Here is a 26,329-nt window from a genome sequence, read left to right on the forward strand (position 1 = left end):
GGCTACTAACTTTAAACGTTGTGTCACCCGCCTGCTAGCGTAGTAGCGACTTCACTGCGGCTACACCCTGCACCCTATGATCACTTGGCTACATTAATCACGGTACTCCATTCTGTTTATTTTTAAGTTTATCTCTCGGCCCCAGTTGCAAATTCAAACTCTGTGTGTAGTTAACCGACCCACTCTGCCCAGTCATCGCCATTTTACCTGTTGTTGTTGTCTCACCCGTTGTTGTCTTAGCTAGCGCTCCCAATCAACACCTGTGATTACTTTATGCCTCCCTGTATGTCTCTCTCAAATGTCAATATACCTTGTATACTGCTGTTTAGGTTAGTTATCATTGTTTTAGTTTACAATGGAGCCTCTAGTTCCACTCATCATGCATCAGATTCCTCCTTTGTCCCACCTCCCACACATACGGTGACCTCACCCATTATAACCAGCATGTCCAGAGATACAACCTCTCTTATCATCACTCAGTGCCTGGGCTTACCTCCGCTGTACCCGCACCCCACCATACCCGTCTGCACATTATGCCCTGAATCTATTCTACCACACCCAGAAATCTGCTCCTTTTATTCTTTGTCCCCAAAGCTCTGGGCGACCAGTTTTGATAGCCTTTAGCCATACCCTCATCCTACTCCTCCTCTGTTCCTCGGGTGATGTAGAGGTAAATCCAGGCCCTGCGTGTCCCCAGCCACCCTCATTTGTGGACTTCTGTGATCGAAAAAGCCTTGGTTTCATGCATGTCAACATCAGAGGCCTCCTCCCGATGTTTGTTTTACTCACTGCTTTGGCACACTCCGCCAACCCTGATGTCCTTGATGTGTCTAAATCCTGGCTTAGGAAAGCCACCAAAAATTCGTAGATTTCCAAACCCAACTACAACATTTTCCGTCAAGATAGAACTGCCAAAGGGGGAGGAGTTGCAATCTACTGCAGAGATAGCCTGCTAAGTTCTGTCATACTTTCCAGGTCTATACCCAAACAGTTCGAACTTCTAATTTTAAAAATGAATCTCTCCAGAAATAAGTCTCTCATTGTTGCCGCCTGCTATCGACCCCCCTCCGCTCCCAGCTGTGCCCTGGACACCATTTGTGAATTGATCGCCCCCCATCTAGACCTAAACTGGGATATGTTAACACCCCGGCAGTCCTACAATCTAAGCTAGATGCCCTCAATCTCACACAAATCATCAGGTGACCCCACCAGGTACAACCATAAATCTATAAACATGGGCACCCTCATAGACATTATCCTGACCAACTTGCCCTCCAAATACACCTCCGCTGTTTTCAATCAGGATCTCAGCAATCACAGCCTCATTGCCTGTATCCCCTATGGGTCCGTGGTCAGACGATCACCCCTCATCACTGTCAAACGCTCCCTAAAACACTTCTGCGAGCAGGCCTTTCTAATCGACCTGGCCCAGGTATCCTGGAAGGATATTGACCTCATCCCGTCAATACACGCAGTCAGTCAGGAAAGCAAAGGCTAGCTTTTTCAAGCAGAAATTTGCATCCTGAAGCTCTAACTCACCGATAAATCCATGATAATCGAAAATTTCAATAAGCATTTCTCAACGGCTGGCCATGCCTTCCTTCTGGCTACTCTAACCCTGGCCAACAGCTCCGCCCCCCCGCAGCTACTCGCCCAAGCCTTCCCAGCTTCTCCTTCACCCAAATCCAGATAGCAGATGTTCTGAAAGAGCAGCAAAACCTGGACCCATACACATCAGCTGGGCTAGACAATCTGGACCCTCTCTTTCTAAAACTATCCGCCGCCATTGTTGCAACCCCTATTACCAGCCTGTTCAGCCTCTCTTTCGTATCGTCCGGGATCCCTAAAGATTGGAAAGCTGCCGCGGTCATCCCCCTCTTCAAAGGGGGTGACACCCTAGACCCAAACTGTTACAGACCTATATCCATCATGCCCTGCCTATCTAAAGTCTTCGAAATCCAAGTTAATAAACAGATCACTGATCATTTCGAATCCCACCATACCTTCTCCGCTGTGCAATCCGATTTCCGAGCCGGTTATGGGTGCACCTCAGCCACGCTCAAGGTACTAAACGATATCATAACCGCCATCGATAAAAGACAGTACTGTGCAGCCGTCTTCATCGACCTGGCCAAGGCTTTCGACTCTGTCAATCACCATATTCTTATCGGCAGACTCAACAGTAGCCTTGATTTTTCTAATGACTGCCTCACCTGGTTCACCAACTACTTTGCAGACAGAGTTCAGTGTGTCAAATCGGAGGGCATGTTGTCCGGACCTCTGGCAGTCTATGGGGATACCACAGGGTTCAATTCTCGGGCAGACTCTTTCCTCTGTATATATCAATGATGTCGCTCTTGCTGCGGGCGATACCCTGATCCACCTCTACGCAGACAACACCATTCGGTGTACTTCTGGCCCTTCCTTGGACACTGTGCTAACTAACCTCCAAAAGAGCTTCAATGCCATACAACACTCCTTCTGTGGCCTCCAACAGCTCTTAAACACTAATAAAACCAAATGCATGCTTTTCAACCATTCGCTGCCCGCACCCGCCCGCCCGACTAGCATCACCACCCTGGACGGTTCCGACCTAGAATATGTGGACAACTATAAATACCTAGGTGTCTGGTTAAACTGTAAACTCTCCTTCCAGACTCATATTAAACATCTCCAATCCAAAATCAAATCTAGAATCGCCTTTCTATTTCGCAATAAAGCCTCCTTCACTCATGCCGCCAAACTTACCCTAGTAAAACTGACTATCCTACCGATACTCGACTTTCGTCAATGTCATCTACAAAATAGCTTCCAATACTCTACTCAGCAAACTGGATGCAGTCTATCACAGTGCCATCTGTTTTGTTACCAAATCACCTTATACCACCCACCACTGCGACCTGTATGCTCTAGTCGGCTGGCCCTCGCTACATATTCATCGCCAGACCCACTGGCTCCAGGTCATCTATAAGTCTATGCTAGGTAAATCTCCGCCTTACCTCAGTTCACTGGTCACGATAACAACACCCACCCGTAGCACACGTTCCAGAAGGTAAATCTCACTGATCATCCCCAAAGCCAACACCTCATTTGGCCGCCTTTCCTTCCAGTTCACTGCTACCAGTGCCTGGAACGAATTGCAAAAATCGCTGAAGTTGGAGACTTTTATTTCCCTCACCAACTTTAAACATCAGCTATCTGAGCAACTCACTGATCGCTGCAGCTGTACATAGTCCCATCTGTAATTAGCCCACCCAATCTACCTACCTTATCTCCATACTGTTTTTATTTGATTTACTTTTCTGCTCTTTTGCACACCAGTATCTCTACTTGCACATCATCATCTGCTCATTTATCACTCCATGGTTAATCTTCTAAATTGTAATTATTCGCTCCTATGGCCTATTTATTGCCTACCTCCTCATGCCTTTTGCACACACTGTATATAGACTTTCTTTTTTTTCTACTGTCTCATTTACTTGTTTATTGTGTTATTGGCTTGTTTATTGTTTACTAGATATGTAACTCTGTGTTGTCTGTGTCACACTGCTTTGCTTTATCTTGGCCAGGTCGCAGTTCTGAATAAGAACTTGTTCTCAACTAGCCTACCTGGTTAAATAAAGGTTAAATAAAAAAATATATTAAAAAATGTCCATTTGGTGATGTTTTTTCAATGGTGAATCTTATTGCAAATGTACTGTCCATTTGCAATATGTTTCAATGGGCATTTATCATCACAAATTTGACATGTTGAAAATACTGCAGAAATGCAAAATTGACTGGCCCGATGAACTCGGGATGGCCGGGGAGTGATTCTGGTTCCTCTCCATCACTCGCTGGTGTTGATTTCAGAATGTAATTTTGGTGATGGTTCATCACGGTTTAACCTTTTGCGTGTAGGGGGCAGTATTTTCGTTTTTCGTTAAAAAACGTACCCATTTGAAACGGCCTATTTCTCAGCCCCAGAAACTAGAGTATGTATATAATTGTCAGATTAGGATAGAAGACACCTTAAAGTTTCCAAAACTGTAAAAATATTGTCTGTGAGTATAACAGAACTGATATTGCAGGCGAAAACCTGAGGAAAATCCAATCAGGAAGTGCCTCTTATTTTGAAACCCTTCTGTTCCTATGCATGCCTATCTTCCATTTAAATGGATATCAACAAGATTCCTTTTTCTATGACTTCCCTAAGGTGTCAACAGTCTTTAGACAGTTTCAGGCTTTTATTTTGAAAAATGAGCGTGAAAGATCACATTGCGTAAGTGGATAGGTGGAAGCTCTGAGTGAGTTTTGCGCTACAGAGTAAAGCGGCCATAGATTCTCCCGGTGTTATTGAAAAACCTACACACCCAGTTGATATATTATCGAAAATATATTTTCAAAACAACCTGAGGATTGATTATAAAAAAACGTTTGACATGTTTCTGTGGACATTATGGATACTATTTGGAATTTTCGCCTGCGTTGTCGTGACCGCTCTTTCCTGTGGATTTCTGAACATAACGCGACAAACAAACGGAGGTATTTTGGGTATAAAAATAATCTTTATGGAACAAAAGGAACATTTGTTGTGTAACTGGGAGTCTCGTGAGTGAAAACATCCGAAGATCATCAAAGGTAAACGGTTAATTTGATTGCTTTTCTGATTTCCGTGACCAAGCTTCCTGATGCTAAGTGTACATAATGTTATGTTTGCTATCGATAAACTTACACAAACGCTTGGATTGCTTTCGCTGTAAAGCATAATTTCAAAATCTGAGACGACAGGTGGATTAACAAAAGGCTAAGCTGTGTTTTGCAATATTGCACCTGTGATTTCATGAATATGAATATTCTTTAGTAATATTATTTGACTATGGCGCTATGCTATTCAGCGGTTGCTGACGAAAATGATCCCGCTAACGGGATGGGTAGCGCCAAGAATCTTTCAACATATTGCAAATGGACAAAAGTCAGCCAGCAAGTCCCCATCTATCAGTCAATTAGATATCATTCTGACACCAAACTGACACCACACCCACTTTTTCCAACTCGTTTAGAAGCCAACTATCACATATTTCAGAGCAGGCCCAAAATTCACAGCGCCTTCTGTTTAAACCATAATAAAAACATAAAACACGTAGTTACATTCTAGCTGCAGGTTCAGTTGTGACATAATGTGTAGGCCTAGCTGAGGCTGTTTAGGAGAAATGGCCATGTCGTGATTGGTGATGTTTTGTACATTTGCAATAAGATTCCATTCGCCATCTGGTGGAATTTACCGGGACAGCGGAAAAATGACCAAAATTTGAACATTTTATAAAACGGAAACCGAATGTCAGAGTGACTTTGTTCGATGACTTCCCGGAAGATCTGGCCCCGGTGCACGGCCAGCCGCCATTGGCTTATTTTACAAACATTTGCGGACATCTAGTAATGGACCGTACATTTGCAATATGGCGTTTCTCATTGATCATTCAGCAAAAGCCAAAATGTGCCCTTCATGTATGGAAGGGATTACACATATAGTAAAATATGTAACCATACTAAAAGAAGCTGTACACAGACAACACAGTTCACAGAGAAAGCAGTGGAACTACTCCAGGAATTCAATCCACTGGACAAGTAATCCCACCAACATCTTGAATAGTGCATCATTCTGCTTCTCAATCATTTATCTCATTGGATCAATTAACGTTCACTGGATAAAACAGAACTCAACTGGACAAGACTGAACGTAATTCCCTTGGACAAACTCCAGGACCAGCATCACCATTACCTTCTAACTGGTCAGTGTCTCTACTTCACAATAAAAATGAGGCTGGTCTTTGTTCAATTGGGACTATTCACGTTTTGTTTGGATCTTTGGATCCTGGGGTTGGTTGAATAAAAATGCATCCTCTAGGATCAGTCCATCCGGTACTAGAAGCGCATTCCTCAAACTCAACTACTCTATTGTTCCCTCAAATTCTGTCTCGAGATTAGGAATGGATCTAAAATCACATGATGCGAATACAACAGGTGTAGACCAGAACGGCTTACTTACAAGTCCTTAATTAACCAACAATGCAGTTTTAAGATTTTTTGGGGGAAATAACAAATAATTAAGGAGCAACAATAAAATAACAGTAGCGAGGCTATAAACAGGGGGTACCAGTACAGAGGGAATGTGTGGGGGCACCGGTTAGTTGAGGCAATTGAGGTAATATGTACATGTAGGTAGAGGTAAATTGACAATGCATGGGTACTAAACAGAGAGTGGCAGCAGTGTAAAAATGGGGTGGTGGGGACAATGCAAATAGCCCGGGTAGCCATTTGATTAACTGTTCAGGGGGTAGAAGCTGTTAAGAAGCCTTTTGGACCTAGACTTGGCGCTCCAGGACCGCTTGCCGTGCGGGACCAAGGAGAACAGTCTATGGCTAGGGTGGCTGGAGTCCTTGGAAATGTTTAGGGTCTTCCTCTGACACCGCCTGGTATAGATGTCCTGGATGGCTGGAAGCTTGGCATCTATGATGTACTGAACAGTACGCACTACCCTCTATAGTGTATTGCAGTCGGAGGCCGAGCATGTACCATACCAGGCAGTGATGTAACCAGTGCTCTCGATGGTGCAGCTGTAGAACTTTTGGAGGATCTGAGGACCCATGCCAAATCCTTTCAGTCCCCTGAGGGGGAATAGGCATTGTCGTTCCCTCTTCACAACTGTCTTTGTGTGTTTGGACCATGATAGGTACCATGATAGGTAGTTGATGATGTGGACACCAAGGAACTTGAAGCTCTCAACCTGCTCCACTACAGCCTCGTCGATGAGAATAGGGGCGTGCTCGGTTCTCCTTTTCCTGTAGTCCACAATCATCTCCTTTGTCTTGATCACATTGAGGGAAAGGTTGTTGTCCTGGCACCACACTGCCAGGTCTCTGACCTTATCCCTACAGACTGTCTCATCATTGTCAGTGATCAGGCTTACCACTGCTGTGTCGTCGGTAAATTTAATGATGGTGTTGGAGTCGTGCTTGGCCTTGCAGTCATAGGTGAATAGGGAGTACAGGAGGGGTCTGAGCACGCACCCCTTAGGGGCCCCTGAGTTGAGGATCAGCGTGGCAGATGTGTTGTTACCTACCAATCCGGTTGCAAAGTCGGAAGTTTACATACACCTTGGCCAAATACATTTAAAATCAGTTTTCACAATTCCTGACATTTAATCCTAATAAAAACTCACTGTCTTAGGTCAGTTAGGATCACCACTTTATTTTAACAATGTGAAATGTCAGAATAATAGTAGAGAAAATGATTTATTTCAGCTTTTATTTATTTCATCACATTCCCAGTGGGTCAGAAGTTTACATACACACAATTAGTATTTGGCAGCATTGCCTTTAAATTGTTTAACTTGGGTCAACCGTTTTGGGTAGCCTTCCACAAGCTTCCCATTCCGCCTGACAGAGCTGGTGTAACAGAGTCAGGTTTGAAGGCCTCCTTGCTCGCATATGCTTTTTCAGTTCTGCCCACAAATGTTCTATAAGATTGAGGATTGAGGTCAGAGCTTTGTGATGGCCACTCCAATACCTTGACTTTGTTGTCCTTAAGCCATTTTGCCACACCTTTGGAAGTATGCTTGGGGTCATTGTCCATTTGGAAGACCCATTTGCGACCAAGCTTTAATTTCCTGACTGATGTCTTGAGATGTTGCTTATATCCACAGAATTTTTCATCCTCATGATGCCATAATGTTTTTGGAGAAATGCACCAGTCCCTCCTGCAGCAAAGCACACCCACAACATGATGCTGCCACCCCCATGCTTCACGGTTGGGATGGTGTTCTCCGGCTTGCAATTCTCCCCGTTTTTCCTCCAAACATAATGATGGTCATTATGGCCAAACAGTTCTATTTTTGTTTCATCAGACCAGAGGACATTTCTCCAAAAATTACGATTTTGTCCCCATGTGCAGTTGCTAACTGTAGTCTGTTTTTTTTATGGCAGTTTTGGAGCAGTGGCTTCTTCCTTGCTGAGCCGCCTTTCAGGTTATGTCTATGTAGGACTCGTTTTACTGTGGATATAGATACTTTTGTACCTGTTTCCTCCAGCATCTTCACAAGGTCCTTTGCTGTTGTTCTGGGATTGATTTGCACTTTTCGCAGTGTGTTATGATGGCTGCGTGGTCCCAGGGTGTTTATTCTTGCGTACTATTGTTTGTACAGATTAATGTGGTACCTTCAGGCGTTTGGAAATTGCTCCAAAGGATGAACCAGACTTGTTGAGGTCTACATTTTTCTTCTGAGGTCTTGGCTGATTTATTTTGATTTTCCCATGATGTCAAGCAAAGAGGCACTGAGTTTGAAGGCAGGCCTTGAAATACATCCACAGGTACACCTCCAATTGACTCAAATGATGTCAATTAGCCTATCAGAAGCTTCTAAAGCCATGACATCATTTTCTGGAATTTTACAAGCTGTTTAAAGGCACAGTCAAGTTAGTGTATGTAATCTTCTGACCCATTGGAATTGTGATACAGTGAATTATAATGAAATGAAATAATCTGTCTGCAAACAATTGTTGGAAAAATTACTTGTGTCATGTACAAAGTAAATGTCCTAACTGACTTGCCAAAACTATAGTTTGTTAACAATGAATTTGCAGTGGTTGAAAAACAAGTTTTAATGACTCCAACATAAGTGTATGTAAACTTCCGACTTCAACTGTAGGTGTTTAGTCCCAGGGTCCTCCCGAGTGGTGCAGCAGTCTAAGGCACTGCGTCTCAGTGCAAGAACGTCACAGTGCTAGAGGTGTCACTATAGACCCTGGTTCAATTCCATGCTGTATCACAACCGCCCGTAATTGGGAGTCCCATAGGGCGGCGCACAATTGGCCCAGCGTCGTTAGGGTTTGGCCGGGTAAGCCTTCATTGCAAATAAGAAATTGTTCTTAACTGACTTGCCTCGTTAAATAAAAAAGTAGTGATGAGTTTTGAGGGCACTATGGTGTTGAACTGAGCTGTAGTCAATGAATAGCATTCTCATGTAATTGTTATTTTTGTTCAGGTGGGAAAGGGCAGTGTGGAGTGCAATAGAGATTGCATCATCTGTGGATCTGTTAGGGCGGTATGCAAATTGCAGTGGGTCAAGCGTTTCTGGGATAATGGTATTGATGTGAGCCATTACCAGCCTTTCAAAGCACTTCATGGCTACAGATGTCATTGCGTCGGGTCGATAGTCATTTAGGCAGGTTACCTTAGGGTTCTTGGAAACAGCGACTATGGTGGTCTGCTTGAAACATGTTGGTATTACAGACTCAGTCAGGGACAAGTTGAAAATGTCAGTGAAGACGCTTGCCAGTTGGTCATCACATGCTCTGAGTTACACGTCCTGGTAATCCGTCTGGCCCTGCGGCCTTGTGAATGTTGACCTGTTTAAAGGTCTTACTCACATTGGCTACGGAGAACGTGATAACACAGTCATCAGGAACAGCAATTAGGATCTGTGCCGCTCTCTCTCAATTGTACTCCCTATAGCAACTTGACCTAAAGGGCTGTCCCTGGCACCTTCAAGTGGCTGTCCAGTGTGAGCAAACACTCTGTCCTGCTATATGTGTTACAATTCATCACTTCTATCTAACACCTTCAATGACCAGACTAATCTGGAGGAACTGTCCATTATGAACTATAGGCTTTCAGTCATGGCACGCGGCGCATTGGGAGGGATCCCTCTTTTAAAGAAAGACAAAGTTGACAGCTGTACACAGGATTTGCTTTGTAGGTTAGTAAATATGTCAGTCATTGATGACCCTGGACTTTGAATCAGGGGGTATAGTCATTATGAAACACCAAAACTGCTCTGACACAAATGGAACTGTTCTTGTCTCCAAGGTGTTTCTTTACTTCCCTAATGCATGTTGTTTGGATAATGATGGATTTAAATGCTTTGATAACATATCACTTCTCTATTTGGCTGGTATTGATGAGCCACAGACACAGCTGCTGCAATATGGTATCAGCAGATTGGATCATTTCTCTCGACAAGAAAAGCATTTATTTTGTGTCTGTGAAATTATATTTGAACTATTGATCACACAACTTGATGTAAGTCACCATAAAAACATGAAAACTACTCAACGTCGTTATTGAGAAACTGTCAGGGGGTCACTGGCAAGTTTGTCCTGGTGTTAATTCCAGCATTAATCCTAGCTTGATTCAGTTGTAGGATCTCACAGACATCAGTTTCTGTTCATTCTGATGTTTACCCGGTGTTCCATTTGCTTTCTGACTTTCTAAAGAGTCATGTCACGTGGCTGAAGAGACTTCCTATGACTATTCTATTGCTTGATTAATCTGGAACAGATGGAATTAGATGTGAATGATATCCCCACTAATGCAAACTTCCCATTTAAAGGGATAATTCGGGATTCTGATCCCTGAGGCTTCATGCCCCAATCGTGATCTTTCAGGACTGCTGGAAGCCATTCCTCCAGTCGGTCATCAGCCTCACAGTCATAACGGCACGTTTCCTGTGTGGGTCTGACTTTGCCACCAAGAAATTCTCCTCGCCGGAGTATTTTGACTTCCAGTCATGGTTCTCAGCAGAGTTGTGGATATGACTGACCTGAACAGTGCAGCTGAGGCAAGTATATATTGATTGATCTGTTTGTTAAAACATGAATAACATAACAATTACTTACCTAATAATTTCCTAGTAAATACCAGCTATCAATGGGTACTTACTTTCTGGTCCTTCGACAATTGGTAACTATCTGTTAACAGTACAGATACATAATTCCTAGACTTTTATTGTATAATTACCATTTTACCAGGGCCCTGACCAACCTATACAGTGCATTCCAGACACCTGGACTTTTTCCACATTTTGTTACATTAGATTTGTTATTTATGTAATCCATTTGAGAATAAGACTATGAGTCTACACACAATAACCCATAATGACAAAGTGAAAACAGGTTTAAATTTATTTGAGCTAATTTAAAAAAAATACAAAACATATATACCTTTATTACATAAGTATTCAGACCCTTTGCTATGAGACTTGAAATTGACCTCAGGTGTCACGTTCGCTGGAATAATTACCGGACCAAGCTGCAACGCGATATGGTTTCCACATATTATTTATTAGAAACATACAAAGAAAGAACGAAACGTAACTAAGAGGTGTAACATACACTAACTCAAAACAATATCCCATAAAACACAGGTGGAAAAAATGCTACTTAAATATAATCCCCAATCAGAGACAATGATAGCCAGCTGCCTCTAAATGGGAATCATACAAAACACCAACATAGAAAAACTCAACTAGAACCCCACATAGAAAATAATAACTAGAAAACCCCCCAGTCACTCCCTGACCTACTCTACCATAGAAAATAAGGGCTCTCTATGGTCAGGACGTGACAGTACCCCCCTCAAAGGTGCGGACTCTGGCCGCAAAACCTGAAACCAAAAGGGAGGGTTGGTGGGGTGGGGTGGGGGGGGGGGGTGTCTAGTGTCGGCTCTGGTGCGGGGCGAATTACCCGCTCATCCCGCCAGCATCGGGGCGGCTCTGGTGCGGGCCGAAGAACCCGCTTATCCAGCCATGGACCCAGGCTGAACACTGTGCTTGGACCTAGATGCAGAGGAAGGCTCCTGCCTTGGAGCTGGACTGGACGCCGTGTCTGGACTGGATATCGGAGCAGAGGAAGGGTCCTGCCTTGGAGCTGGACTGGACGCCGTGTCTGGACTGGACATCGGCACAGAGGAAGGCTCCTGTCTTGGAGCTGGACTGGACGCCGTGCTCGGGCTGGGCATCGGCGCAGAAGAAGGCTCCTGCCCTGGAGCGTCGCCGGAAGCGCCGGACCAGGGAGGCGCACTGGAGGCCTAGTGCGTGGAGCCGGCACAGGTGGTACCGGCCTGCTGTTGGACTTCAGGGCGAGTGCGTGGAGCAGGCACAGGACGTACCGGACTGGGGAGGTGCCCTGGAGGCCTGGTGCGTGGAGCTGGCACAGGTCGTACTGGGCTGTGGAGGTGTACTGGAGACCTGGTGCATATAGCCGGCATCAATGGTACCGGTTAGATGACACACCTCGCCCGGCAAGTGTGAGGAGCTGGCACAGGTCGTACTGGGCAGTGAAGGCGCACTGGAGACCTACTGCGTATAGCCAGCATCAATTGCACCGGACCTTTTACACACTGGGCTGTGAAGGTGTACTGGAGACTTGGTGCGTAGAGCTGGCACAGATGGTGCTTTTCAACGCGCCTGCGCTGCAGCATACTCCTTTCCACAACCTCTCTCTGGTATCTCTCATTACCTTCTTCTATCGACTCCCACACAGGCTCTGGCTCACTTCCCGGTTCCGCCGAACCAGCCCATGTGCCTCCCCCACAAAAATTGGGCTGTCTTTTGGGCTTTCTCTTTGGCCGCGAACACCGGCGTCGTCGCTGTCCTCCCTTCTCTCCTGTCATCTGTTTCCACAGCAGGCTTTCGTGTCTTGCCAAGGCTTCCTACCAAGTCCAGGATATTCTCTCCTCGATCTTTTCCAAAGACCAGGATGCCATCTCCTCCCGGGCATGCTGCTTGGTCCCGTTGTGATGGGATATTCTGTCACGTTCGCTGGAATAATTATCGGAACAAGCTGTAGCGCGATATGATTTCCACATATTATTTATTAGAAACGCACAAAATAACAAAAAAAGAACGAAACAAACAACAAACAACATACATTAACTCAAAACAATATCCCATAAAACAGGTGGAAACAATGCTACTTAAAAATGATCCTGATTAGAGACAACGATAGCCAGCTGCCTCTAATTGGGAATCATACCAAACACCAACATAGAAAAACTCAACTAGAACCCCACATAGAAAATAATAACTAGAAAACCCCCCAGTCATGCCCTGACCTACTCTACCATAGAAAATAAGGGCTCTCTATGGTCAGGACGTAACATTAGGTGCATCCTGTTTCCATTGATCATCCTTGAGATGTTTCTACAACTTGATTGGAGTCCACCTGCGGTAAATTCAATTGATTGAACATATTTTGGAAGATCTGGTGAAGGGTACCAAAACATTTCTGCAGCATTGAAGGTCCCAAAGAACACAGTGGCCTCCATCATTCTTAAAAAACTTGGAAGAAGTTTGGAACAACCAAGAATCTTCCTAGAACAGGCCCACAGGCCAAACGGGGCAATTGGGGGAGAAAGGCCTTAGTGAGAGAGGTGACCAAGCATCTGAAGGTCACTCTGATAGAGCTCCAGTGTTGCTCTGTGGAGATGGGAAAACCTTCCAGAAGGACAACCATCTCTGCAACACTCCACTAATCAGGCCTTTATGGTAGAGTGGCCAGACGGAAGCCACTCCTCAGTAAAAGGCACTTGACAGCCCACTTTGAGTTCGCCGAAAGGCACCTAAAGGACTCTCAGACCATGAGAAACAAGATTTGCTGGTCTGATGAAACCAAGATTGACCTCTTTTTGGCCTGAATACCAAGCATCACGTCTGGAGGAAACCTGGTAGCATCATGCTGTGGCGATGTATTTCAGCGGCAGGGACTGGGAGACTAGTCAGTGTCGAAGGAAAGATGAACGGAGCAAAGTACAGAGAGATCCTTGATGAAAACCTGCTCCGGCGTGCTCAGGACCTCAGACTGGGGTAAAGGTTCACCTTGCACCAGGACAACAACCCCAAGCACACAGCAAAGACAATGTAGGAGTGGCTTCTGGACAACTCTCTGAATGTCCTTGAGTGGCCCAGCCAGAGCCCGGACTTGAACATCTATGGAGAGACCTGAAAATAGCTGTGCAGCGACACTCCCCATCCAACCTTGAGAGGAATGGGAGAAACTCTCCAAATACAGATGTACCAAGCTTGCAGCGTCATACCCAAGAAGACTCGAGGATGTAATCGATGCCAAAGGTGTTTCAATAAAGTACTGAGAAAAGGGTCTGAATACTTATGTAAATGTGATAGTTTTGTATTTTTAATACATTTGCTAAAAATATTTTTTTATTTAACCAGGTAGGCCAGTTGAGAACAAGGTCTCATTTACAACTGCTACCTGGCCAAGATAAAGCCAAGCAGTGCGACAAAAACAACAACAGAGTTACACAAACAAACGTACAGTCAAGAACACAATAGAAAATAAAAAAATACTTTGTACAGTGTGTGCAAATGAAAAAGAGTAGGGAGGTAGGTAATAAATAGGCCATAGAGGCAAAAAATTACAATTTAGCATTAACACTGGAGTGATAGATGTGCAGATGATGTGCAAGTGGAGATACTGAGGTGCAAAATAGCAATAGGGTAAGTAATAATATGGGGATGAGGTAGTTGGGTGTGCTATTTACAGATGGGCTGTGTACAGGTACAGTGATTGGTAAGCTGCTCTGACAGCTGATGCTTAAAGTTAGAGGGAGAAAAGACTCCAGCTTCAGTGATTTTTGCAATTCGTTCCAGTCATTGGCAGCAGAGAACTGAAAGGAAAGGCGGCCAAAGTAAGTGTCCGCTTTGGGGATGACGAGTGAAATATACCTGCTGGAGCGGTTGCTACGGGTGGGTATTGCTATGGTGACCAGTGAGCTGAGATAAGGTGGGGCTTTACCTCGCAAAGACTTATACTACATGACCTGGAGCCAGTGGGTTTGGCGACGAATACGTTGTGAGGGCCAGCCAACGAGAGCATACAGGATGCAGTGGTGGGTAGTGTATGGGGCTTTGGTAACAAAACAATTGGCACTGTGATCGACTACATCCAATTTGCTGAGTAGAGTGTTGGAGGCTATGTTGCGAAATAGGAAGCCGATTATAGATTTAATTTTGGATTGGAGATGCTTAATGTGAGTCTGGAAGGAGAGTTTACGGTCTAACCAGACACCTAGATATTTGTAGTTGTCCACATATTCTAGGTCAGAACCGTCCAGAGTAGTGATGCTAGTTGGGCGGGAGGATGCGGGCAGCAATCGGTTGAAGAGCAAGTACTTCGTTTTACTAGCATTGAAAAGCAGTTGGAGGCCAAGGAAGGAGTGTTGTATGGCGTTGAAGCTCGTCTGGAGGTTTGTGTGTCCAAAGAAGGGCCAGAAGTATACAGAATGGTGTCATCTGCGTAGAGGTGGATCAGAGAATCAACAGCAGCAAGAGCGAGCGACATCATTGATATATACAGAGAAAAGAATCGGCCCGAGAAGTGAACCCTGTGGCACCCATATAGAGACTGCCAGAGGTCCGGACAAAAGGCACTCCGATTTGACACACTGAACGCTGTCTGAGAGTAGTTGGTGAACCAGGCGAGGCAGTCATTTGAGAAGCCAAGTCTATTTAGTCTGCCGATGATTGCGAATGCTGTGATTGACAGAGTCGAAAGCCTCGGCCAGGTCGATGAAGACGGCTGCACAGTACGGTCTTTTATCGATGGCGGTTATGATATCTTTTAGGACCTTGAGCGTGGCTGAGGTGCACCCATGACCAGCTCGGAAACAAGATTGCATAGTGGAGAAGGTACGGTGTGATTCGAAATGTTCAGTGATCTGTTTGTTAACTTTGCTTTTGAAGATTTTAGAAAGGCAGGGCAGGATGGATATAGGTCTATAACAATTTGGGTCTAGAGTGTCTCCCCTGATCTCGGCTGATCATTTTAGAAAGAGAGGGTCCAGATTGTCTAGCTCACCTGATTTGTAGGGATCCAGATTTTGCAGCTCTTTCAGAACATCAGCTGTCTGGATTTGGGTGAAGGAGAAGTGGGGGCCTTGGACAAACTGCTGCAGGGGGTGCTGAGATGTTGGCCGGGTTAGAGGTAGCCAAGTGGAAAGCTTGGTCAGCAGTAGAAAAATGCTTATTGAAATGATCGATTATCGTAGATTTATCGGTGGTGACAGTGTCTCCTATCCTCAGTGCAGTGGGCAGCTGGTGCACTTATTCTCCATGGACTTTACAGTGTCCCAAAACTTTTTGTTATTAGTGCTACACAATGCCTGAAAAAGCTAGCCTTAGCTTTCCTGACTGACTTGGTATATTGGTTCCTGACTTCCCTGAAAAGTTGCATATCGCTGGGGCTATTCAATGCTAATGCAGAACACCACATGATGTTTTGTGCTGGTCAAGGGCAGTCAACTCTGGGGTGAACCAAGGGCTATATCTGTTCTTAGTTCTACTTTTTTATTTTTTTTGAATGGGGCATGCTTATTTAAGGTGGTGAGGAAAACACTTTTGAAGAGCAACCAGGCATCCTCTACTGACGGGATGAGGTCAATATCCTTCCAGGATACCCGGGCCAGGTTGATTAGGCCTGCTCGCTGAAGTGTTTTAGGGAGCGTTTGACAGTGATGAGGGGTGGTCGTTTGACCACGGACCCATTATGCACGCAGGAAATGAGGCAGTGATCACTGAGATCCTGGTTGAAGACAGCAGAGGTGTATTTAGAGGGCAAGTTGGTCAGGATGATATCTAAGAGGGTGCCCACGGTTACGGATTTAGGGTTGTACCTGGTAGGTTCCTTGATCATTTGTGTGTGATTGAGGGCGTCTAGCTTAGATTGTAGGACGGCCGGGTTGACAAGCATGTCCAAGTTTAGGTCACCTAACAGTACGAACTCTGAAGATAGATCAGGGGCGATCAATTCACATATGGTGTCCAGGGCACAGCTGGGGGCTGAAGGGGGTCTATAACAAGTGGCAACGGTGAGAGACTTGTTAAAAGTAGAAGCTCAAATTGTTTGGGCACAGAAATGGTTAGTATGACAGAACTCTGCAGGCTAACTCCGCCCCCTTTGGCAGTTCTATCTTGTCGGAAAATGTAGTTAGGGATGGAAATTTCAGGATTTTTGGTGGCCTTCCTAAGCCAGGATTCAGACACTGCTAGGACATCCAGGTTGGCGGAGTGTGCTAAAGTATTGTATAAAACAAACTTAGAGAGGATGCTTCTAATGTTAACATGCATGAAACCAAGGCTTTTATGGTTACAGAAGTCAACAAATAAGAGTGCCTGGGGAATGGGAGTGATGCTGGGGGCTGCAGGGCCTGGATTCACCTCAACATCACCAGAGGAACAGAGGAGGAGTTGGATAAGATTACGGCTAAAGGCTAAAAGAACTGGTCGTGTAGTGCGTCCGGAACAGAGAGTAAAAGGAGCAGTTTTCTGGGCGCGGAAGAATAGATTCAAGGCATAATGTACAGACAAGGGTATGGTTGGATGGGAGTACAGTGGAGGTAAACCTAGGCATTGAGTGACGATGAGAGAGGTTTTGTCTCTAGAGGCACCATTTAAGCCAGGTGAGGTCACTGCATGTGTGTGTGTGTGTGGGGGGGGGCTAAGGCATATTGAGCAGGGCTGGAGGCTCTTCAGTGAAATAAGACAAATCACTAACCAAAAAGGCAATAGACAAGGTATATTGACATTAGGGAGAGGCATGTGTAGCTGAGTGATCATAGGGTCAAGTGAGTAGCTAGGCGAGCTGGAGACACAGCGATTCAGACAGCTAGCAGGTCGGGGCTAGCAGATAGGCCTCGGGTATGTTGCCACGGAAGAGCCTGTTGAAACCCCTCGGACGGTTACGTTGGCAGACCAGTCGCGATCGATCGACGGGAATTGACCTGGCTGAGGCTGGCTGATGTTTGAGTTAACGGTAATGATCGCTAGCAGTGGCTAACTGACTAGTAGCTAGTTAGCTTCTGATGGGGGTTCTGGTTCTAAAGTATAAAAAAGCAGATCCATACCACATTGGGTGAGGCGGGTTGCAGGGGAGTATATTCAGTCCGTAGATGGAAAATGAGATTAAAAATATAAAAAATGTATACAATATATACACGGGACAGGACAAGACAAACAAAAAACTACTATGCCATCTTGGACTAAATTGAGATCCATACCACATTGTATTCCCTCCGAGGGTGTAACGTAACAAAATGTGTTAAAAGTCAAGGGGTCCCAATGCACTGTTTATACAAAAGTATGTGGACACCCCTTCAAATGAGTGGATTCGGCTATTTCAGCCACATCCGTTGCTTACAGGTGTATCAAATTGAGCACACAGCCATGCAATCTCTATAGACAAACATTGGCAGTAGAACAACCTTACTGAAGAGCTCAATGACTCAATGTGGCACCATTATAGGATGCCACCTTTCCAAGTCAGTTCATCAAATTTCTGCCCTGCTAAAGCTCCCCTGGTCAACTGTAAGTGCTGTTATTGTGAAGTGGAATTGTCTAGGAACAACAACGGCTCAGCTGAGAAGTGGTAGGCCACACAAGCTCACAGAATGTGACCGCTGAAGCGTGTAGCGTGTAAAAATTGCCTGTCCTGCAAAACTGACTACTGAGTTCCAAACTGCCTCTGGAAGCAACGTCAGCATAAGAACTGTTCATCAGGAGCTTCATGAAATGGGTTTCCATGGCTGAGCAGCCACACACAAGCCTAAGATCACCATCCGCCATTGGATTCTAGAGCAGTGGAGACACGTTCTCTGGATTGATGAATCACGCTTCACCATCTGGCAGTTCGACGTACAACTCTGGAAATGCTACCTGCCCGAATCCAGTGCCAACTTTAAAGTTCGAGGAATAATGATCTGGGGCTGTTTTTCATGGTTTGGGCTAGGCCCCTTAGTTCCAAGTGAAGGGAAATCTTAACGCTACAGCATACACTGACATTCTAGATGATTCTGTGCTTCCAACTTTGTGGGAGGCCCTTTCCTGTTTCAGCATGACAATGCCCAGTGTATGAAGTGAGGTCCATGCAGAAATGGTTTGTTGAGATCGTTGTGTGGAAGAACTTGACTGGCCTGCACAGAGCCCTAACCTCAACCCCATCGAACACCTTTGGTATGAATTGGAACACCGACTGCGAGCCAGGCTTAACCGTCCAACATCAGTGCCCGACCTCACTAATGCTCTTGTGGTTGAATGGAAGCAAGTCCCCGCAGCCATGATCCAACATCTGGTGGAAAGCCTTCCCAGAAGAGTGGAGGCTATTATAGCAGCAAAGGGGGGACCAACTCCATATTAATGGCCATGATTTTGGAGATGTTCGACAAGCAGGATCCAAATTCTTTTGGTCATAAATTGAACCATTATTTTACTAGGCAAGTCAGTTAAGAACAAATTCTTATTTACAATGACCGGCCAAAACACCAGACGATGCTGGGCCAATTGTGCGCCGCTCTATGGGACTCTCAATCATGGCTGGTTGTGATACAGCCTGGAATCAAACCAGGGTGTCTGTAGTGACGCCTCTAACACTGAGATGCAGTGCCTTAGACCACTGCGCCACTCGGGAGACCAAAGCCTGGCTGGACAACTAGGTCAGAGGACAGAGACATGTCCAGGTCTTTTTATGGAATGATGGAGAACCGGAGATTACATGTAAAAATTAAAATGGCATCCCCAGGTACTTGGAGACCAACTGTTCACTGGACATGGGCTTTGTCCTGTTCCTCTGCTTATCCCTGGGCCTGCTCCTCTTCATGCTGTTGGTGCTGCTCCATCAGCTGGCCGGGGACTACCTGCTGGCCTTCTGCCATATCATCCATGGCTAGCTGGAGGAGGTTGTGTGGAGGCTGTGAGGAGTGGCAACCCCAGGGGGTGCTACCGCTACGATGGCTTTGCGTTGTACAGTGGGAGAAACAAGCGCTTGTGATGGAGCAGCTGCTGCCGGGCCTCCATTCATGGGTCTCTGTCTGCGGCACCCACCAAACCCTGTGTGTGCGGAGTCGTCACTACCTGCACAGTAACTGGTGTTCCTGGAGCTACGACTGGCCATCCTCCGTCTGCAGGTGGAGCACAGGGACATTCTCATCCTGGTCTTCCTGGAGGACATCCCATTTTGCCAGCTGTCTGCCTACTACTGGCTGACCAGGCTAGTTAGGACCTACCTGGACTGGTCCCAGGACCCAGGCCTGCAGCCTGCCTTCTGGGACTGCCTGAACCAGACCCCAGACAGTGACAGAACACACCCATATACTGATGCACTACCTGCAGGCCTACTGTATCCTAACAGGAGCTATTTAGAATTTACAGACATGTTGCTTTTTACATTCTGTTCAGCATTACCTGTATCGTGTACTTTCTAAATACAGTATACAGTATAGAAATGGATTTTTTAAATTTTGTGTTGTTTTTGTTCTCTCTCACTCAAGAGATAGTTGTTTTATTAGTCATTTGCAATGAGCTCAACCACCGTTGAAATGATGGAGATCATAGATCATAGATCCGTGATCAAATGCCCAGGTTAATAATAATTGTGATTGATTTAACGTATAGAGTAGCGCCTGTTTTCAGCAGACAAGCCTTGATGTGGCTTTGATCGTGTGATGGGGCTGACTAGTAACTAAATAAATAGGACTGAAACTGGTAATGCCTTGTCTGTTTGATACCTAATAAACACAACCTTGGTCTATACAGCACCGGTCTGTGTCAGGTGGTATGTTAAACATGTTGTTCCACACTCACCGTCATCCGCATCAGAGACATTGAGATCGAGGAAACAGGTTCCAACAGGGCTGTCCTCTGGTACAGAGACGGAGTAAGAGTCCAGTCTGAACACTGGAAGGTTATCGTTGACATCCAGCACATTAAAATAGACCCGGACTCTGCTGGCCCCTAAGTCCCCGTGCTTCACTACCACTGTCAGGATGTAGAGTCTCTGGGTTTCGTAGTCCAGGGAGCGTGACAACAGAAAGTCACCGGAGAGACGGCTGAGCAGGAACAGGCCCTCCCCGTCGTCCTCCAACACAGAGAAGATGGTGTTTGTCGATCCTTTGCTAGGCTCTCCTGCTTCCACGTTCCCCACTATCGTTCCTGTCAACACATGGAATTAGACAGTACAGTCAGGATGACATTCTCTGAATGGTCTGATGGTTTGATAACTTACTATTACCAATGCTGGTTCCAATGGCTCAGTGGGGTTAAAGTATGGTGCTGGCAACACCAGTGTTGTGCATTCATTCCCCACAATGTTTCATCATCACCATTCTCTTACATGAGGAAGGTGGAGCACCCCAGGAGGTATTTAATCCTCGAACTGAAGTAGGCAGGGGAGTTGGTGGAATTTAATTTAGAGCCATGAGGTTTAAAAGAAATACTGAGCATTAACATCTACCAATAACTTCCTAAGCCGATCAGTCAGTAGGAGTCAGCCTGAAGACTTCGTAACTGAGGCATGTGACTCTGGATTTAAGAACAAACATGTATGAACAAGCTTAACTAATCAACATTTAAATATCTGACAGAAGGAAAGGGGTAAACACTGCTCTACCTGGTTGTGTGTCCTCTTTCACTTGAAAAGAATAGACAAGTTTGGAGAAGGACAGTGGTGTGAGACGTCTTTGTGGAGAATGTGTAGCGCCTGGCTTGCTGTTGCCATGCCAATGAGATCTCTGATACCAGGAGGACAGAGGGTGCCGCTGCACCAAGGTCATATTGGACCACTTCTCCTGGTTGCTGGCAGCTTGGCTAGCATCGGCCATATTGGAAAATGGCACTCCATATAAAAACATGAAGTTGACAACCTGTTAAAACAGACAAAGCACACGCCAATGGAGGCATTAGAGCGGTAACATTTGAAGCAATACAAAAAAGTTCATTGCAAACAGTGTGTGACTTTATAATTTTTTTTTAAAAATCTTACAAAACATCTTATATTAATGTCCAATATGTGTGGTTCAGTATTTTATATAGAAGCAAAAGAATAACTACTCCAGTGTGGATACCACTATATAATTAATGTTGATATTGAGTAACATTTTGAAGGACAAAACATCTATGGTAAACTGAAACCTACATCAACCGGAACAGACACTTCTTAGTCCCTCAGTCTGACACAAAGAGGAGAAAACAGCCTTTGTGGCACACCTTTTCTGAAGGCAGTAACATTATACTTTGAATTGGAGGCGCTGCACTTTAGCTGCTCCACTTCTTTCTCTATTTCTCGTTCACAGCACCAGAGACCAGTCTTGAATGTTTCATTCGTCCCCTCCCCCGGGATCCTGCCTTTGACAATCCCTATAATGCCAACTTGTTCTATTACTTCAGACAGAGTGAGAGGACTCTATAACTGTTTCTGTCTGCTGCTTTCTCAGTCTTTCAATTGGAAAACTTTTCTGTTTTAACAGGAGTTCATAGCCAGCCAACTTTTAAAAAAGTCCAACACAGCAGTTTTTATCTCAATATCAAATGACTTCTGGGTAACAATGAAGTACCTTACTGTAATTGTTTTCAAATCAATTGGTAAAAAATAAATGTGGAAATATATAAAGTACAGGAAATAACATTTTAGACTGCACTGCCCCTTTAGGGTACATGGTTTCTTTTTTCCTCGTGAGAAATACGCATACATTGAAGAATAAAAAGACAAAACAATTGAAAAATTGTGGCACACTATTGGTCACTGACTGGAATTTGGAACCGACTCCAAAGCTACACTGGACTACAACTAGGCAATACAAGACTAGACTAGACTTTCAGGACCTCAGGTGAATAATAGAGATCATATGAAAGCAGGTTGAATAAAACAGAAGATGTTATAGAATGCAAAATAACATGTAGGTCTATGGAGCTCTTGAAAGTCCTGAATGATTGTCGTAATTCGAGGAAACTTACCATTAGATAAAAAAGAAAAGTTTTCCATTTGATTAATGATCCAGCAGTGTCCATTTTCGTGATCAAAGACACAATCTTAACCATTTGAGCGCAGTTACCTCTCCATTGGTGTTTTCACACAAGTGATGATAGTGAGAAAACCGCATGCATTTAGATCACATAAATGTTTCCAGGGGGTACGGTCCGTGCTGGCGGCATTCATGTAGCCTAGTCAAATAGTTGGTCGCAGCACAGGCAAGGGGAAACTTGTTGGAGCCTATCGCGGGTGAAAAGAGCTAACAATGAGCCGAATGAGCTACTGTCACCTACAATTGAACGTCTGCCTGAACATGCTGACCACACCGGTCGCGTTACGTGCAAAGCGTTGCAAAATCAATTTACACATACATGTTAAGCTTCGAACACACCGACAGCTTTATTGCATTTTGGTACAACAGAATTACATTAATTTCCAATGAAACGCTGTGTTTCAAATCATACCAAATCAAATTGTATTAGTCACATGCACCTAATACAACAGATATTCACCAAACAGTGAAATGCCTACTTAGGAGCCCCTAACCTACAGTGCAGTTTCAAAACATATATGTATAAGAATAAGAGATAAAAGTAACACGTAATTAAAGAGCAGCAGTAAAAAATAACAATATATACAGGGGGGTACCGGTACACAGTCAGTGTGCGGGGGCACCGGTTAGTTGAGGTAGTATGTACATGTAGGTAGAGTTATGCATAGATGACAACAGACAGTGACAGTGGTGTGGGGAGGGGGGCAATGCAAATAGTCTGGGTAGCCATTTGATTAGATGTTCAGGAGTCTTATGGATTGGGGGTAGAAGCTGTTAAGAAGCCTCTTAGACCTAGACTTGGCGCTCAGGTACCGCTTGTCATGCGGTTGCAGAGAGAACAGTCTATGACTAGGGTGGGTGGAGTCTTTGACCATTTTTAGAGCCTTCCTCTGACACCACCTGGTATAGAGGTCTTGGATGGCAGGAAGCTTGGCCCCAGTGATGTACTGGGCCGTTCACACTACCCTCTGTAGTGCCTTGTCGTCGGAGGCCGAGCAGTTGCCATACCAGGCAGTGATGCTCTCGATGGTGCAGCTGTAGAACCTTTCGAGGATCTGAGGACCCATGCCAAATCTTTTCAGTCTCCTGGGGGGGAATAGGTTTTGTCGTTCCCGCTTCACGAATGTCTTGGTGTGCTTGGACCATGTTAGTTTGTTGGTGATGTGGACACCAAGGAACTTGAAGCTGTCAACCTGCTCCACTGCAGCCCAGTCGATGAGCTCAGGTGGATCCTGTTTCCATTGATCATCCTTGAAATGTTTCTACAACAAAATTCAGTAGTCCACCTGTGGTGAATTAAATGTTTTGGACATAATTTGGAAAGGCACAAACCTGTCTATACAAGGTCCCAAAGTTGACAGTGCATGTCAGAGCAAAAACCAAGCCATGAGGTCGAAGGAATTGTCCGTAGAGTGCAGAGACAGGATTGTGTCGAGCAGGGACGTCACTAGAGTTTCATGGATAGGGGGGCTACGCTTATTTTAGGGGAGGCATACTCCCTCCTGTCCGTTTACTGCTAGCTAACTTTAACCAAAATGTTAGCTACAAGTAGGCCTAACGGTGCATGTACACTAGATAGCAGTAAATTGCCGCGTGCCCCTCAGGCCGCCCATTGTAGTGCATGTACACTAGATAGCAGTAAATTGCCGCGTGCCCCTCAGGCCGCCCATTGTAGTGCATGTAAACTAGATAGCAGTAAATTGCCGCGTGCCTCTCAGGCCGCCCACTGTGACTTGCCTGTGGGCGTGCTGGCAGCATAGAGCAGCTTTTCGATTGTGATTAACAATGTTAGAATAAAACATAAAAACAAGGCTTAAACAAGCTCTCTCTCTCCATCTGTCTCTCGTCTGCAGATATGTTTTGATGTGAGAGAGGATGCCAACCCCCAGTCTCATCAAAGCCACATCACCCGCTCTTAAGATAACCTTCGGGCTGACTAGATACGATGTAATTGTGATGAACTGAGAGAATATTAGCATAGCACTGAGATTCATTAATCATATGCTGTCTTCCCTGCTCCTGTTCTTACCTCTTTCCCTTTTTGTCTTTAACACCTCTCGCCACCTCTTTCTTCCTCTGCTTTTATAATACACACCAAATGTGCAGTGAAGTGCAGATTACAATTACAATATTATAATGCATGTATTATGTATTTATAGCACTTGTCTCTCATTTGATGAAATACACCTATCCTGTTTATCAGATCAATGCAGATGAAGGGCATTAGATATTGAGATGAACTGGTTTTAGACATGACACATAGGATGTGTAGCGTACTGTTTTTTATTTTTTTTTATTCTATTCTTGTATATATGAATTACAAATCAGCCTTTAATTAGTTAAATCCTGTTTCTAGTCTATTAGTTACAATGTGTTACCATTGATGTCCCGGGACCAAGATTGGTAAACACTGTTGAAGTGTATAATTGTAATACATACATGCAGACACAGCATCATTCAGACTGGAATTTGATACTATTGGATATGACTGAAAAATTGTCTCAAAGACATTCATACCTGAACTCAACCTTTATTTGCCAAGGTAGAGTACAAGATCAGTGAATATATTAAATGTACAGGCTACAATGTGGGGCTCTCATGCATGGTAATAACTACATGTATATACAACTTGCATTCTTGGCTCAACATGATATTATATTCTACTCAATCCATAGGCTTCATAAATGTCATTCAGGCTGTTTTGAAGTTGATACAACTGGCTATGATAGCGGAGGTTCATAGCTCAGTTCTGAACTAATATGTATACCAAACGTTTGGGTCCATACACAGATCGTCTAGATAGCTAGCTACACATCCATGGGCATACAGGGATTTTAATCATCCACTGCACAATAACCAAGTACATAGCTAGCTCTGTTACTTCATCTATCTGCATTGCATGGCATATATCAGCAAGGCAAGCTTACAAAATTGTACATTCAATTTGCAGTAAGTGCTTTATTTAGCTAGATTCTTTACATCCACTTAAAACATATATTGACTGATATTGATTTATTTAGGCGGGGCTAATTAATATTTTAGGGGGGCTTTAGTCCCAAGGCTATAGGCCAAGCAACGTCCCTGGTGTCGAGGCACAGATCTGGGAAAGGCTACCAAAACATTTCTGCAGCATTGAAGGTACCCAAGAACACAGTGGCCCTTCTTAAATGGAAGAAGTTTGGAACCACCAAGACTCTTCTAGAGCTGACCGCCCGCACAAACTGAGCAATCGGGGGAGGTGACCAAGAACCCGATGGTCACTCTGACAGAGCTCCAGAGTTCCTCTATTGAGTGCCTTTTGGAGTTTGCCAAAAGGCACCTAAAGGACTCTCAGACCATGAGAAAAGATTCTCTGGTCTGACGAAACCAAGTCGAACACTGAATCCCAAGTGTCACATCCTTAGGAAACCTGGCACAATCCCTACAGTGAGGAATGGTGGTGGCAGCATCATGCTGTGGGGATGTGTTTCAGCGGCAGGGACTGGGAGTCTAGGAAAGATGAGAAAGAGAAAGAGAAAGATGAACGGTGCAAAGTACAGCGAGATCCTTGATGAAAACCTGCTCAAGAGAGCTCAGGACCTCAGACTAGGGCGAAGGTTCACCTTCCAATAGGACAATGACCATAAGCACCCAGCCAAGACAACACAGGCGTGGCTTCGGGTCTCTGAGTAGTGGCTCAGCCAGAGCCTGGACTTGAACCCAATCA

General features: G+C 44.8%; 1 protein-coding gene across 1 annotated transcript in view; it reads right to left on the bottom strand.

Annotated features, from left to right (window-relative positions):
* LOC115106794 (protocadherin Fat 4) overlaps positions 1-22,825 on the bottom strand; it is a 48,319-nt gene extending 25,494 nt beyond the window's left edge. Inside the window, exons 1-3 of the mRNA XM_029629886.2 lie at positions 22,556-22,825; positions 21,213-21,465; positions 20,408-20,755 (exon numbers count right to left, since the gene is read on the bottom strand). Of these exons, the coding sequence (XP_029485746.2) occupies positions 20,408-20,755; positions 21,213-21,465; positions 22,556-22,639 (685 nt within the window). The 5' untranslated portion in view covers positions 22,640-22,825. The remainder of the gene's footprint in view (positions 1-20,407; positions 20,756-21,212; positions 21,466-22,555) is intronic.
* Between the last annotated feature and the right edge of the window lie 3,504 nt (positions 22,826-26,329).

The sequence above is a fragment of the Oncorhynchus nerka genome, linkage group LG23, assembly GCF_034236695.1.
Source record: "Oncorhynchus nerka isolate Pitt River linkage group LG23, Oner_Uvic_2.0, whole genome shotgun sequence".
NCBI classification, from domain to species: domain Eukaryota; kingdom Metazoa; phylum Chordata; class Actinopteri; order Salmoniformes; family Salmonidae; genus Oncorhynchus; species Oncorhynchus nerka.